The sequence below is a fragment of the Stegodyphus dumicola genome, chromosome 11 (genome assembly GCF_044657685.1).
Source record: "Stegodyphus dumicola isolate Sdum_Otavi_A_Nest chromosome 11, ASM4465768v1".
NCBI lineage: Eukaryota > Metazoa > Arthropoda > Arachnida > Araneae > Eresidae > Stegodyphus > Stegodyphus dumicola.
This window is the reverse complement of record NC_140778.1, coordinates 83,716,899-83,733,626: the sequence shown is the minus strand read 5'-3', so window position 1 is coordinate 83,733,626 and position 16,728 is coordinate 83,716,899. Positions and strand designations below refer to the sequence as shown.

Sequence of the window (16,728 nt, the reverse complement as noted above, 5' to 3'; positions counted from 1 at the left end):
TTTAAAAGTCTCTCTTTCTGCCCGGTAGCCGAATTCTTATTTTTGCGTAGAAACTCTAATTTTAGGTCTAAAAATTGTTTTTGTTAAACTCGTTTTAACTGTGTTTGGTGTTTTATGTTTTTCTATATTTTACACATTTTAATGAAAATATTTTGAGTTTTTATGTATTTTTGCCTTGCTTCGAAGTTAGAAATTAATTGAACAAGAGAAAATCTTTAATGAAATTCCAGGAAGTAAGTTTAAATGAAATACAGCAAAATTGTGTGTAAGGAAGAATCCACTTCTGAATCCATTTTAAATCCATTAAATCCATTTTACAATTGGTTTTGGAGAAAACAGATGTCACGCAAAATCTCCCTTCAAATGGATTTGAGAGCAGTCAAAATGGATATTTTCGTTGAAATTATGGATACTCAATTTTCGTCATTATGATACTCCCTTTATTACGTACAGGAAAGAAAAAAGAGCTCTTTTAACAAGCTAAGCAGTTATAAATAACTCTAGAATAAAAACCAAAAGTACGGCAAAATTTTCTTCTCATATAATCAAATTTGTTCTCAGAGTAAAGTATTAATCATTGAGAAAAATCTCAGCAGTATATACACACACACTAAGAGTTAATTAAATTAACTCTACTAATCATCCTGTGACCGCTCACACTCATATATAGGGTTACTTGGGAATAGGAGAGTTAGTATTTCTGGAAACATTAAGAAAAATCACGCTTAGGGCTTGGAAAACGCATTTTCTGGAAAATTCTATGATGTCGCCATATTGGTAACAACTCGTCAAATGATAACAAATCGTCAAGTGTCGCGAATGTGGCGACGAAAATTGTCGCGTAGTCTCTGTTAAAGACTTCTGTCCACAGCTCGAGTTGAGTTGCGTTTACAATTGCAATTTATATCTATTCAAATTCAAAAGATCTACATTACAATACGTAAAATAACACCTAGAAACGCAATAGCAGAAAAATCAAGAGTAAATAAAATACGCAGTATTACAACATGAACGTTTCATGAAAAATGCATTAATAAAACTAGTGAGTAAGTAAAATTGAAGCAGATCACTACAAAAATATATAAAAACAAAATTATAAACAAATAACTACAAAACAGTTGAAAACCGATATAATGACTACTGTAATTATAGTGTACTAATATTGTATTATCATGTTGAAATGATCACTGTGCATTTCAAAATAATACAGTAACAAAATATTATTTATGAATGGATGCTTTTTAATGAAGGCAGAATTACTTAGAGTATCAGTAAAGCCTTTCTTTAACAGAAGAAACTCTCAGTATTGAAAAGTCTGAAAGCTTCTGATTTAAGTTGAATATTAAAGCTTTGTACAGACAGAATTTCTCTCAATTGCGTGCATAATTTTAGAATTTTAAAACCTTCATTGTTGTGGTTATTTTCGTAGAACGGTTAATTATGATACTTGTGGAGCACTAAATAATTAATTTGGTGCTTTTCCGTTTCGCCGGAGCAAATCTCGCCAAGCAGACTTTATTGGCGACAACATACAGTATACACATAAAAAATGTTAACAAATGTTAATCCTAAGAATTTTTTAGTTTGGATTTTATTTATTTATTTTTTTTTTTCATTTTAATATCGTTTAACATTTTGTAAAAAGGCAATAAATAAACACAATAAATTTGTAAAAAGACATTAATTTAGGAATTTACTATGCTTTCATGGTTCAACATCCTGATTCGTCGGTTCATATCACGTGACCCCAAGCGATCTCATGTCACGTAAACTAGGCTACAAAAATCTAATTCTCTCAGTAATTCTCTACATTAATTTCAAGTTAAATCTTGATTTGGAATACAAGTTTAAATGCAAGAATTATTTCAATTCGTACGAATAGCTTACTCAGAAATTATGTAAAACCGCAATGCTTTACTTCGCTAGTGCATTGACATTAGAATTGATGAATTTAATCTTTGACCTTGCCTTTTCCATATTTTCGCCTTCGGGTGAGATTGTATGGTTGCATCCTAATTGACTTAATTATCGCAAATGGCCTTAGGGCATAAAATTGCACTATCTGGTAAAAATTCTGTGTAATTGTATGCCAGTATTGAAAGAAACAATCAATACGAAATAGGTGTTTTGAAAACGAAGCGTAAAGGTTACCAGCAAGTATATTCTGTTTGGCAGCAGGTTTACCAATACTGGCGATTTTATCGCCTGCGCCGGCAAAACGAAAAAGTACCATTAATTCTAATATTTAATGTAGGTTGGCATGTTTTAAATAGCTTATATTATAGAACTGCTTTATTCTTTTAAAAATGACAGGGAGACAAAGTAAACAAACTTAATAAAAATTAGGAAAAGAATAGGCAAAATCGTATATTTTTTTCGGTATGGAAATTAATAATGCTTTCAAGATAAATTTTTAATTTTAACGCTTATTCAGGAAGTAAGTTTCCTAAATTCTTAACTACAAGATGGCAATGAGAATAAGAACAATTATAAACAATGTTGTCAATTTCATTACAGTCATGATCAGCTGCAAAATGCTCAAGTTTAACCTACTATTCGACAGAACCGATGTTACCCCAAACTGAAACTTGTTATTATTTATAAAAAATTTGCAGTTTACATTTCATTAATTTTTTTTGTCGCTATTAGTGTATTTTTAACTCTGATTGACAAATGTTTATAGATGAAAATGTGATGTTATTGAAAATTAACGTAAAGAAATTAATCAAAAATTAGAGTGTAAAATAATCAATAATCTGATTTTACCTTTCTTTTTCTATGCCATTTCTAGAGTAGTAGAATTTCCATAAAGTTTTACGTAGTCTCTTCGTATTCAAACTCTTTCTTTCGGTCGACTACAACTTATACGTGTATGATAAGAGACTTAGTTTGGTAATTATTGTTTCTGCCGTATATTCCTTTCATTAATGTGCACAAAATCGCAACCATATTTAAAGGATGAAAGTAAAAAGGAAAATTTTAGAAAAGATAATAATTAGATTACTATACTCTAAATTAATGAATACATACTGAAAAAACTTGTCATATTTGGTGCTATAATATTCCCGCATCTGTTTTGACCATATCCAGATTTACATCTATTTAAAGAAAGATATATGAATATTTAATGTTAAAAATATCGCAATAAATAATAAAATATTTCATAATAGTGCTACATTTTTAGTCCAAAGCGGGTTTGTCCCTGAAGATCTATTGCTTTCGTTTTGCGATTTTGCGTCGAATCACTATAAATGTCCGTTTCACTTTTCAAACTGTTGCCATCGAATGTTAGAGTCCTGCATTATATTTGAAGAAATTAAATAATGAAAAATCTGCATAAATGCATGTCTATTTCTCGCATTGTGATAAAACAATTGTACATAGAGCAATCAAATTTTGAATGACGTCATCCTTCTACGAATATGGGCATGTGGAAGACCAAATTTAAAATTTGGAATTTGTTTTATGATCGATTTCATATTTTGTAAAAGTTTGACGAATTTTTGCTTAACCAACTCAAGGATTTCAAAGTGAGCAATGGCAACACTCTACAGGGAAAAAAAACAAAAAACCTTTTTATCTCCAGGGCGCGGAACTGTGTATCGGAAATTCTAAAGATAGGCTCATTTTCAAATTATTTTGCGATATTGTGTTGAACTGAATTTTATGGTTTAAGTGCAAAGAGCATGATATTTAATAAATAAAGGTAACACACAAAACGTTAAATAAACGCCCCTTTGGACGTAATTTAAAATCTGAAAACTTTCAGATTTTTTTGTTAATTATAATTAATTCCAACTATTCAGATTTTGCAAGAATATAAGTAAAATGAAAACATCTGTTTACAGAACAGATTTCAGAGGCTGTTCGCACGTTTTCAGACGATTTTCGTTGTATTTACTGAAATAGTTCACCTAAAAGTCTTGTATTTTAAATGTTCGATTTGAAAACCCTTGTTCTTCAGTACCTTTCTAGACAATAAAGACGTTTATACTATCGGAGAGGTATTTTATCTCATTTCCTCACGAACTGCTTTCCAAAGGCCATGAAGGGTTGCAGGTCGACTTTGGACAATCCGCTCTTAAAAGTCAAACAGCGCAAAAATCCATGAATAACATAGTAAGTATCTGAGTGAAGAGTATGGCTTTGGCACCCCTTTTCTTGTTCCATTTTTTTCCAGAAAATTAACAGTGGATTTCGACGTGCAACTACATGCTTTGTTTTGATACAGTTTTACTGATTGATGGCATTGTGGGTAAAGAGAAGGTATTTCTATTTGAAAATTGGGTATAGCATATATTCCTGATAAATCACCAACAAACATAAACCCTTCTGAAAAACTTCCTGTAGATTCTTTGAATTATGTTTTAAGATTTTTTTTTATCTGTGAATGATAATAAATTGACCTCATTTTATTGCAGACATTTATAAACACCCAAAATTTATTTATTGTGACAAGAGTTTTCCATTTTTATCAGAATAAATGCTCCCCATAGAGAATTATGCATCGCATTCTGCGTTCGGCGATATGCCTTAAAGAAAGAGAATGCACATTAAGTTTTTTTGACTTTTTAAAATTCAAATCGGCTTAACTCCTTTGTTGTTTAAACTGAACAAATTAATAATTTTGCAACTGTCCTTCGACTAATTTTCTTGCAACATTTGAAATATTCTCTTTCCCCCCCCCCGAGGAAAAGTATGAATATGTATTTGGAACAATATTTCTATTTGAAGCCAAACTTTGACGTTCTTTCCCTTTCTTGTTGACAGTATTACCTATCGTACCTTTAAAAAAAATAAAAACACAAAGAAATCCCCATGTACCATTAAGGATCACATGGGATTTATGGAAGTAAGTATGAAACACAGTACATAATAATAAACTATAAAAGAAAAATTTAAAGCAAATTTATGAAGGAGTACAAAAGTTTCCAATTAATTAACAAAAATAATCAATAGCACTTCTCTCGGAAATAAACTGATAAAAATCTGAAGGCTAGTTAATATTTTTCAGTGCCATTATCAAGATCGTTCTTTCACTAGCATATTTAGAACGTAGAAGAAGTATGTGCTCAATATTTTCCTTGTTGCCGACGCTGCAATCGCAAAATGTCCCAGGACCCAACTTAAATATACTCCGATAACTTTTCAAATCTTCGCGGCCAGTAAGAAATTGTGTCACTTTATAATTTGCATAAAAATGATATCATGGTAATATCATTTTGATGGAAGGAAAAATTTTCTTAGTTAAATTCCCTTTATTTGAACTAATGTATTCTTGATCCCACAACTCCAGAATACTACCATTCAAGATCTTCTTATAAAAGAATTTAGACATATTCAAGACTGTTCATGTCGCGGTCGGTGGCAATCTTTGCAAGAAAATCAGCTCGTTCATTCCCACCAACTCCTGTTATGCCCATGAACAACTTAAAAAAAAATTGCGAAACTAACTGAAGAGAGAAAAAACTTTTCAATTATAGAAATAAAAGTTATTTACACGCAGGAGGGAGCTCTTTTAATCAAGCGACACACTCCTCCATTACGGCAAAACATTCCCGGACATTCTGCAAAGAAAATAAAGAGCAAAATTAGACATTTCTTTAATAAATCAATTTTAAAACATATTAAAAAAGTTTCTATAAAAAGGGATATCATGATAATACAGCATTTGTTAGAAACGTTCTCAAGTTAAAAAATCTGATGTGTACACCACATGACTTTTTTGTACGGAATACTAAATTATACGCATTTTTTCTTGCATTTCATTTAAACTTATTGGATTGAATTAAATCTACTTCGCCGACAGCGCATAAACCACAATAGAATAAATGCATTCTTTAAAATTCACTCTATTTGTTTACCATAGCGACACTCTGGCGCTAGGTTCACTTAACAGTATTATATTTCGTTCATATTACAACTCAGAATGCACAAAATTTATATCATTTAAAGAATTATCTAATCGTTGCCACATGTTCTATTCAAATGCTACAATAAAGCTAGAACGATGTATAAAAGAAATTAAGCAAACAAAACAAAAAAGAAACAGTTGTTCACAGACGATTGAGTATTTCTCATTCAATTAATTCAGTTTTCACTTCGCGACAAGGCAAAAATACATCAAAACTCAAAATATCTGTTTTAAAAATTACGAAGTAAATCTTAAACACGTATTTCCTCGAAAAAATTTCAGAAAGGATTAAGCATGATTTAATTCGCAATAATAAATGAAGGCGTTATCTTTGTTGTTGCGAAGCTACGTTTTTCTAGATTGGCAACAAATCCACTATCCTGCTGTTTCAAATGTAAACAAGCAATGGCCGCCATCAAAAAAATTATTAGGCTTAGCGGCACTTAGACAACTTAAAAATTGTTGATAATTCTAAAAATATTGCATACAGATTTACTAAAGGCATAAAAACCTTAACCGGAAGATAAGAAGACCATAATTCAATCATTTTTAAAGCAAAAAATGTACAATGTACAAACATATAAGAGTAAAGAAACTGAGATCACTGAGCCGGGTAACAGAGTGGATATATATATAAATATATTTATATACGTTTGGTGCGGCCGATTGCAACCAAAATACGAGGTGCACATCTACATGTTATAGCAGTCCTTTATACAAAATTTCAACGTTCTGAGGCTACTCGTTTTTGAGTTATGCGAGATACATACGTACGTACATACGTTCGTACAGATGGCACGAAAAATTCTCTTCAGAATTCCTTTTAAAGTAGTTTTATAATTTTTGGGGAGGAAAAGAGTATTTTATTCTTTACTTACATACAGATATCACGGAAAAACATCGTTAAATTGCATTCGATAGCGGTCAAAATGGATATTTTCGTTGAAATATGCTGCCTGAAACTTTTCGCAATTACAATACTTCCTTTTTACTTCGCACAAGGAAGTAAAAATATTCTGATTTTTAAGGGATTTATAAATAGTTCTTTTAAAAATCTTACGAAGTTTTACATCTTTTTTCCAAAATTATATTAGGAAAGGCATTTTAATAGTTTTGGTACCAAAGCACACCTAGAGCACTTTTCTAATTATTTTTACCGTATTATATTTCATTTGCTACAAAAAGGAAAATATCAGTCATGCATACTACCCGTAACCTGAGATATAGCTGACACAATTCATGTGAAGTGGAGATAATTACGTTATAATAGTTCGATAACTGAGACTGTTATATTAGTAATAATAGAGATGAAGAATTCCATTTATTAATTTTAAATTGCTTAGTTTGCTAATCTATAACATTTAGGGAAAACATTAAAAAATTAAATATCTTACGCTTTACCGATTGGCAAGGAAGGTAAAAATATTTCGTTTCGAACAGTGGCGACACATTTCTTAGCTTGTTAATGAGATGTATTCCGATGACCTCAGAGATCACGTGACTTATATATCGCTAATTTAAACAAATAATATAGATGACCTCAGAGATCGTATGATTTATGTATAACCTATTTAAACAAACAAGGTTATTCTTCCTCTTCTTTTCTTGTGAAATGTACCTGTATGTCATGCCGCCCAACCGGTATAGTGGTTAGCATACCTGACTGCCGTACCGAAGGGTCCGAGTTCGAATCCCGGAGAAGGCATGGGTGTTTGTAAATGGATAGTGTCCGTACGGCATGCAGGCACTCTAAATATGCGGCTAGGCAAATAGTTTCAAAATTCAAACAAAAGATACTACCGTATTCATTCCGTTGGGAACCATTGAGTACAAAACTCTATTGCAGAACCGTTTAGTTTAATAGATGTTTACATAGAATGGAATTTTATTCATTGCAAACATGTAGCTCTCATTTCGACATTCATTGAAATTTTGTTTAAAGCTTCCCGGCAGTATGCCACTGGACTACGTCAGCGATTTATTACTTTGACCAAGCGTTAGGTCTTTAAGTAAGACTAAATCAACCCTAAATTAATATGTTCCTAACATATGATATAGGTCTTAAAGCATTAAAATATAAAATAAAGATTTGTGTCTGGCGAAAATAACTTTAAAATTAGATCTCCTCAACAATTTACAAAAATTCCATAAAGAATCTAGAAGGTCTAGAATTCCATAAATGGAAACTACACTAAAATGTTACAAGCAATTATAATAAGTCTGGCTTACTATCCTGATAGACTCTCAACATTTCAATGGGAAGCTCATAATCTACTGAATACTGTCTCTTGAACATAATGCCGAGATTCTTCCATTGGCGAGATTCTCGCCACTAATGGAGAGATTCTTCTGTTGTACAACAATATGAATCATTCGTATTTACGCGTGACTTGAGTTTGCATAGCGTTCTTGGTCTCAGCAAATATTTCTGACATAAGGAAGACAAAATAAGGTAAGAGGGAATTTAAAACTTAAACGATTACATGAAACAAAAATAAAAATTGTGTCACGAAGAGTTAACAGTACATTACGGTACGCTAGAGATGAAGCTCAGAACTAGGCTAAACGCTCTTACAAGTTTCATACTCCACTCTGGGGTTTTCCAAGGAATCGCGGTCCTAGTGAACGAGCTGGGGCGACAGACAGCAAAGCCACGTTAAAAGTCGCAAATTAAGGGAAGGGACTACATCAGTCATCCCCAGATACTTCAGGTGAAAGACAACAAAGTCAAGCTAATTTTAACGTCGGGTCAACGTCGGGCAACCGGGCCACGGACTGGCTGCCAAAGTGAGGGGCTAGGACATCGACTAGACTAAAACAGTACCCTTCAGCACCCCTACAGCGAGAGATAGCAAAGCTAAGCTCTGAATAATGCAAATCAAGTCAACCAGGCACCAAATGGTCAAAACAAATGACTACATCAGTCTACCCGATGCGACCGACCAGTGCCAGATTTACGTATAAGCTGCAAGCTATAGCTTAGGGCCTCCACTTTCTTGGGGACCACCCCCAAAAATTGTACCATATAACATATAAAACATTGCCTTATACCCCCTCATAAAGAGCCCCATATCTCAAACAGCTCAGCATCTCGTCAAATCTAAATCCAGTCCTGCGACCGACGGGGGCAATACTCCGAGGACAGCCTTAATATTTAATATGTAGCGACCCCACAGACCAGTGGCAGACAAGACAGTTCCAGTACAGTCCGTCCGAGCCTGACTTTACCACCGAATGATCAACGGTCTTGTGAGGAAAACTTATATTCCCGTGGTGCCGAGGCTAAGTACAGACTCCAGCCAGCACTTCGAGGGTAAACCTGAGTCGACCCCAGGGAAATACCGAAGGAGAAACAATAGTTATTTACAAATCAAGTAAACAGACATTGTAGACGCTACTAAGTTTACTGGAGAAAGAAGCTTGAAAAATCAACAGTACCTTCTTCTGGATTTCAATCAAGGATCTTCTAGCTTGCTAACTGGACATGCTATACTTTTACATCCCAAAAGCACAGGAAATGCGGTCTTTCCTTAAAAATGTTTCTTTAATACCAATGATCAGCATAAAATAGTATAACCGAAATCGATTTAATTTATATGAAGTATATAATAATAAACAAACTGCGAACAGATTCCAACTCAGTAAGAATTAGAATTGTACTTACTGCCACAAATGCTTTCGTCAGATCCATCAGAACAATCGTTTACACCGTCACACAGCTTATCCCTCGGTACACAGGGAATTGGGCTTTTGTGCTTGCAGAAGAAGAAATTTTCGGCACATACACTTGAATTCTCTAAGGATTGCAAAAAAGGATAACGTAATATAAAAAGTGATGTTGTTACATTATAATCTGTTACTTTAGGACAAGCACTTCAAGGCCCTCCTTCAAAAAATTATGTGCCTCATAAGCATAGTAACTGCGGCGGGGAAAAGGCCGAATGTTGTAATTCGCTAAAATCTTCTAATTCTCTCTGCAAGGTGATGACGATACGAGTTACGATCGTAAGTGAGGGTAGGGTTGTTACGACCTTGAAGTGCCCATTTTAATGCAACAGCCAATAATATAGTAACTATGTAGGTAGATATAAAATTGTTCGGTCAGATGTAATTTCAAAAGAATTTAAAAGAAATTTTAATAATTTATTTTTTAATATAACGTTCTTGTACTTCAATATGCTTTTGCCAGCGTTTAGTGTGTTCCTGAAAAAAGCAATTTGAATGTTTTTCCTCAAAATGTTCCATAACTGTTCTATTCATACCAACTTCATTATTCAATCTTTCCATGAGTGCCAGATTAGAATCGATAATAAAACAAATTCGAAATTCAAAATTCGGGCTTCTAGATGTCCATATTTGGGTTGAGAACTACGTTATTCAAAATTTGATGGATCTAGGTACCGTTGTTTCATGATACCTAGAGCATGCATTCATACAGATTGTTCATTTGTTAATTTCTTTAAATATAATTTGGGCAATAATATTTGGTGGCAACAATTTGCTTTCAGAACCATTTCAGATTTCAGCTCTTTCTAATGTAGGATTACGTTCCTCAGCAACGGTCTGATGAGAAAGTAAAAATTAAGATGCTATTTGAGGTATGCTCGAATGCTCGTATAATCAAAACTTCAAATGTTGTAATCAACCTAAACACATCATTTGATAGATGAAAGAGCACATTAGCAAACGAAAAACATAAAAATTGGACGAAGAGTTAGGCTTAGTAACGCGTCAAAAATAGCGCAATTTTGGTGACGTCAAAGCTCCCCGGGCGCATGCACTACCTCCTGTAAGTGGCCAAGTTGCCTGATAGGCAGTTGCGCATAGACAATCAGTGTGTTCAGGTGGTTTTTGCTGTATTTTATCCCGAATGAAAAGGCATTTTATTTTATGAAATATTATTTTAATCTCACTGCGGTGCCAAGTAACTATCGGAGTACATTTGTCAGTTCATTTGTAGATTTAACATTTACTAGGAATAAATCTGCAGACATTTTAAATTATATATCCGATTTCTCATATCATCGGCCAGTTTTTCATAGGGTCATTTTGAATAATTAAATGTAATAAATAAAAAAGGGTTAAAAAAGGTCAACGTTTTGTGTGTTACTTTTATTTATTAAATATCATGCTCAACGTACTCAAACTATAAAATTTAGTTCAACAACAATATCGCAAATTAATTTTAAAATGAACATATCTTTAGAATTTCCGATACAGAGTCTCGCGAGCTGGAGATAAAAATGTTTTTTTTTTTCGTACAGTGTTACCTATGCTCGCTTTGAAATCATTTAGTTTTTTAATCAAAAATTCGTTGAAGTGATACAAAATCTGAAATCGATCATAAAACAAATTTCAAATTCAAATTAGAGCTTCAACATGCCCATATTCTCCCGAAGATTACGTTATTCGAATTTTGATGGCTCTAGGTACCGTTGTTTTATAACAATGCGAGAACCATACATACATTTATGCAGGTTCTACATTATTTAATTTTTTTAAATATAATAAAGGGTTCTAATATTTGGTGGCAAAGGCTTGAAAAGTGACACAGCCTTTTAAAGATTTTGACGCAAAATGCCAAAACGAAATTAATAGTCCTTCAGGGCAAGATGCCCTTTTGGACTAATAAAATAATGTGCGTGAAAAATCTTTTGTTTGTTTTATTTGTGCTATAATATCCTCACACTTCCGTTGGATTCTTTAAACTAAAAGAGAGAACCTACTTCCAATTTTCTTTACAATAATGTTGCACTTCTTTAATTATAATGATTTATTACCACATCCATATTTTTCATCTGAACCATCAGGGCAATCTGGAACTCCATCGCACACCAAGAGAGCAGGAATGCATGCCTTGCCATCATCGCAGAGTTTATGACCTTCCTCAGGACATGGTTTCTGGGGTTTCTCTGTTTCGGTAGTGTGTTTTATATACGGTATAATGGTGCTAGGAGTTGTCAAAGCTGAAGGAGAAAAATGTGATTATTTATAAATAGAATAAGTAAATAAGCTTTCAACAATTGTTAGAATATATAAAATGGTACCAAAATTTCACCGATTATATGCAAAGGATATCATTTACAAAGGCCCACCAGCGACTGAGCGGTAAAGTCGCTGAACACTGGCAGTTCGGTCCGATGTTCAAATCCCGTGAACGGGCTGACTGCATGGGCGTTTTCGTGGGTTCCCCCATGTGTAAGGTGTATACGAGCCAGTTTCCCTTAGAAACTCCTCCACGAAGGCATCCCTTCCCTTAGGCAGATAGCCCTAGTGTGCTTTGCCATAATTAAATACACCAACATTTACAAGTTGCGGAAGGAAAAGTACAATGATTACTTTACAAAACTATTCCATCGGTGAACCATTAAAAGAAGAATACAATTTTTTTTTCTAAATCTCAGAAAAATTCTGTATTAAAAATATGTATATATATTTGACGTGGATATCACATAACTTCTAAAAGTGTTGTTTCTGTCTTTGAAAGAAAAATTTTGAGAAGTATTTTTGTTGGCATAAAATGTTGCAATATCTCGAGAAGAAGAACTAACTCTGAACTCTATAAATACTTTAAAGAAACAGATATAGTAATATATATGTTTTCAGAAAATTAAATGGACACGACACCTGTGCGGAATAGATGAAAATCGAGTAACTAAAAAGATCTTCTCGGCCAAAGCATTCGGAACCCGAAGAAGAAGAAGACTTAAACTTAAATGCTCGACTGTTTGGAAACAGACTTAGGAATTTTAAAAATAACCAACTGGATGTTCATGACCAGAGATAGAAGAGCTTGGAATTCGATTCTGAGGAAGGCAAGGGCCCATCCTGGGCAGTCTGGCCATTGAAGAAGAACATCACATGACTTCCTTGTACGACCCATTAAATTATAGGTATTTTTTGCTGCACGCCGCTTTCGCTTAGATATATTTCTTCGAATTTCATTATAGATATATTTTGCATTCAATCAATTCAATTTTCCTTTCGCGGCAAGGCCCTCCCCCCCCAAAAAAAACAATAAAACTTAAGACACCAATTACAGTTTAAATAGTTGAAAAACAATTTTTGTAATTAAAATTAGAGTTTCTAGTCAAAAATAATTCCACCAATGGGCAGAAAGGCAAAATTTTTGATGCACAAAATCGAAAGTTAACATTTGGGCTCACTCGGCAAAAAGACACTGACGTTTGTGCCATACTGACTTAATTCACTACACTAAAAGTCTCAACTGTAAGTAAATGGCGGCTTCGTTAAGCTTAACGTCATTCAAACCTTTAAATTGTAGGTAATTCTAGAACTATTGCATGCAAGTTATTAACTAAATGCATAAAAACCTTAACCGGAATATAAAAACAACATAATTCTATCATTTTTAAAGCAAAACATGCACTATTTACCAACATATAACAATAAAAATCTGAGCCATCGGGTTCGAGATCGAACGAAACGGATTTCGTTGAAGTATGATATCCGAAATTTTTCTCGATTTCAATACCTCCTTTATTTCGTACAAAAAAAAGTAAAAAACACATTGCCTGTATTGTTAGATTTTAGATGAAATTACTTAAATTAAAACAAATCGCACTAAACCGACTAAATTTAAACGTATTAAGAATTCATTTTCCCGAAAAATTGTAAAATTATTATGCACAAAAAGTTTCACATTTTGCATATTTCTTCACTTAATTATACTTTTACCTAATAATAAAACCTGATTAGGATTTGTGGATGGTAAGTGACTTTTCTTTATCGTAACAAGTGTGAACATTTCTCACGGAAATGTAATCTGCCATATATTTAAATAGATCGTAACGTCCTATGATAACGAAAATATTTGTTCAAATTTAATATGACCGTCGTCACTTGTATTTTTTATACACTGTCATGTTTTAGATACATACGAAGAAATTTAGGAAATATTTTGCACATTATATTCTTTCCCTTCTAGGATTCAAACGTAGTAAGATGAAACAATTACTTAGAGATATGGGATGTGCTTTTCACCGTTAAATTTGCTTTAAATAGTCAGGGCTAGACAAAGACTGCCCTGAGAAGAGAAAAAAACCATCCAAGTGAAGTTCTATCTACACTCTAAATTTCTGGGGGGGGGGGGTTCAGCGATTTCCCTCTCTTCATTTCTGAGTTTTGGATGATGTATGTAGCAAATTTTGAACCAAAAAATTGTGGAATGAACCGGTAGGAAAGAAACCAAGTTAACAAAGAATCAATATCGGGAATGTTGTGTCATTTTGATATTTTTCTTCATCGGATAATCTAAGTCATATCCGATTATAAATTTATTAAGAATTTTTTAAAGAGTCAATTTGCAAAACAAAATTGCTATTGTTTTTATTGATAAAGGTGTTTTACTACTTCGAAACAGTTAATTTACACTCATGTCCATAAATTAAGGATAATGCAAAATTAGGCAAAAGAAGAGTTAGAAGCGAAACAAATTTGACTTTTTATTAAACAAAGTTTATTTATTAAGTTTAGTTAAGTTTATTTATTAAACAAAAGGTAAAGAGTAAAAAAAGATGCTATATGTTTGATATTATTAAAAAAATAGCGATTTTTTCTCCCTGGAGCAAATTACAAAAAAAAAAAAAAAAAACCTATTTACAAAAAAACCAATATTACATGGTTGGTATGATTGTTAATACATTATATGTCTCCCAGCTGATGCAGTACAGTCCGTACAACGCCTAGGAATGCTGAGTATCAAATTATCGATCTGATCTTGGGGAATATTACACCACTCAAAAAGCAATGCTCTCCGAAGTTCCGGTAGACATGTAGGAGGAGGTTGACGTGCTGCAACTCGTCGGCCAAGCATGTCCCACACGTGCTCTAATGGATTCAAGTCCGGTGAGAATGCTGGCCAGTCCATACGGGTGATATCCTCGATTGAAGGCATTCGCTTACGATGTTTGCACGGTGAGGACGGACGTTGTCATCCATAAACACAAATTGTGCGCCCATGGCGCCCCGAAACAAACGTACATGTTGTTCCAGAATAACGTCCCGATAGATTTGGCTTGTCATGGTTCCAATTTAAACATGCGGGTCAGTTCTGGAACCCAGAATAATTCCACCCCAAACAAGCACTCCTGCACCACCGTAACGGTGTCGTTCAATGATGTTTTCTTGGTGGTAACGGGTACCTGGAGCTCTCCATATGAAAGTCCGACGAGAATCAGACTGCAAGCTAAACCTGGACTCGTCGGAAAACTTCACACAAGCCCACTGTTGCGGTGTCCACAATGCATGCTGTCTACTCCAGGCTAACCGCAGGCGACAGTGAGTTGCAGTAAGTGGAACGCATCTGACAGGTCTACGAGCATATAGACCAATCTGCCCTAAGCGTCTGTACACGGTCTGCTTTGAAATTGTCGTACCAGTGGCTGAAGAGAGCTGACGAGACAGGTCTGAGGCTGTGCTCCGCCTGTTTCTTTTGGCAGTAACTGTCAAATACCGGTCCACATTCGGCGTTGTAACTCTGGGGCGACCTGTGCTGTAACGTCTACTCACATTACCTTTATCTTGGAATCGTTGACAAAGCCTGGGGATTACACTCTGGGCAATTCCAAGTTCGTCTGATACTTCCAGTTGGATACGCCCATATTTCAGACGGCCGATAATTCTACCACGTAAAAAATCATCCAAATGCGTCCTTTGTGTCATAACTATTCGGTTATTGCACTGAAATGCTTATAAAGCGCTTGCGAACAATTTTACTTCTTTGCCTGTATTCGTTATATATCACTCTCTTACACTCTCGTCATTGTGACGTACCATCGGCGTCATCTTGTTACTTCCTGAAATTTGCATATGATTCTTGAAGATGTGTGTAGTGATTTTACAGGTGATATATTTATTTTAGAGTTCGATTTCCGCGTGACTCCGAATTATCTTTAATTTATGGACATGAGTGTAAATTATTTTGCAGAATTAAAAAGCTCTGAGGCTAGTAAAATTCACAACTTCAGATTTCTTTTTAGACAGGAGATTTGGTTTGTCTATTTTGAAAGCAGCTGCTGAATATTATTTTAAACTATTACTTTTTAACTATTTTAAACTGTAACTGGGCATAAAAAGCGACTGAACAAGGAGGAGAAAATTTCCTCTTCTTGAGACACTTCTCTATTTTTAATCTAATATCGATATAATAACCTACGCTTTTCTCACCCATGTTTTCTACTGAGCCCATCGCCTTTCCTTTCGCTATTCAGTTAATTTATCCTCGTATGAGAGAAGAATGCTCGTAAAAAAGTGTACAGGGTGGTCATAAAAATTTCCCCGATATAGGAACCCTGGTGCCCTCAACCAATTGAAATGCAATTTCGAATATTGTTATTTGCAGGTATGAACTCGAGATTGATATGATTTAAAACAAAAGAGCTCTCTCGTTTAGGGTTGCAGTGAAAACTTCGAATTTCGAAACCCCCATTTTTCCAGCGCAAATTGGCCAGCCCATTGAAAAACCATAAGTGGCGTTAGAACGATAAACGTATGATGAAAATCAATTGCGCAAAATATTTGCAAAGGAGAGGAACCCAAGAATCAGTGGAAAAAAAAAACTTTTATTAAAATTTCAAGTTTTCAATTTCCCACTTTTGCAGACGATAACATATTGCATGCGGGAGATTGTTGATAACTATGATGGATGTAACACGCAGGAGGAATCAGTATAATTTAACAATTTAACGTTTTAATGGCATTTTTCAAACCTCACATACATCGTGAATTTGATGTGCACACCTTAGATTTCAGATAACCTCAGAACCAGAAATCCATCGAAGGTGAGGCTGTAG

The 16,728-nt window shown here is 34.1% G+C and overlaps 1 protein-coding gene across 2 annotated transcripts in view; it reads right to left on the bottom strand.

Moving 5' to 3' along the window:
• Positions 1-16,728, bottom strand: part of LOC118179911 (MAM and LDL-receptor class A domain-containing protein 1-like) — a 49,234-nt gene that overhangs the window by 13,191 nt on the left and 19,315 nt on the right. For both annotated transcript variants that reach the window (XM_035349069.2, XM_085826938.1), the window contains exons 4-7: positions 11,695-11,880; positions 9,579-9,710; positions 5,501-5,567; positions 3,031-3,098 (exon numbers count right to left, since the gene is read on the bottom strand). In XM_035349069.2, coding sequence (XP_035204960.1) covers positions 3,031-3,098; positions 5,501-5,567; positions 9,579-9,710; positions 11,695-11,880 — 453 coding nt within the window. The remainder of the gene's footprint in view (positions 1-3,030; positions 3,099-5,500; positions 5,568-9,578; positions 9,711-11,694; positions 11,881-16,728) is intronic.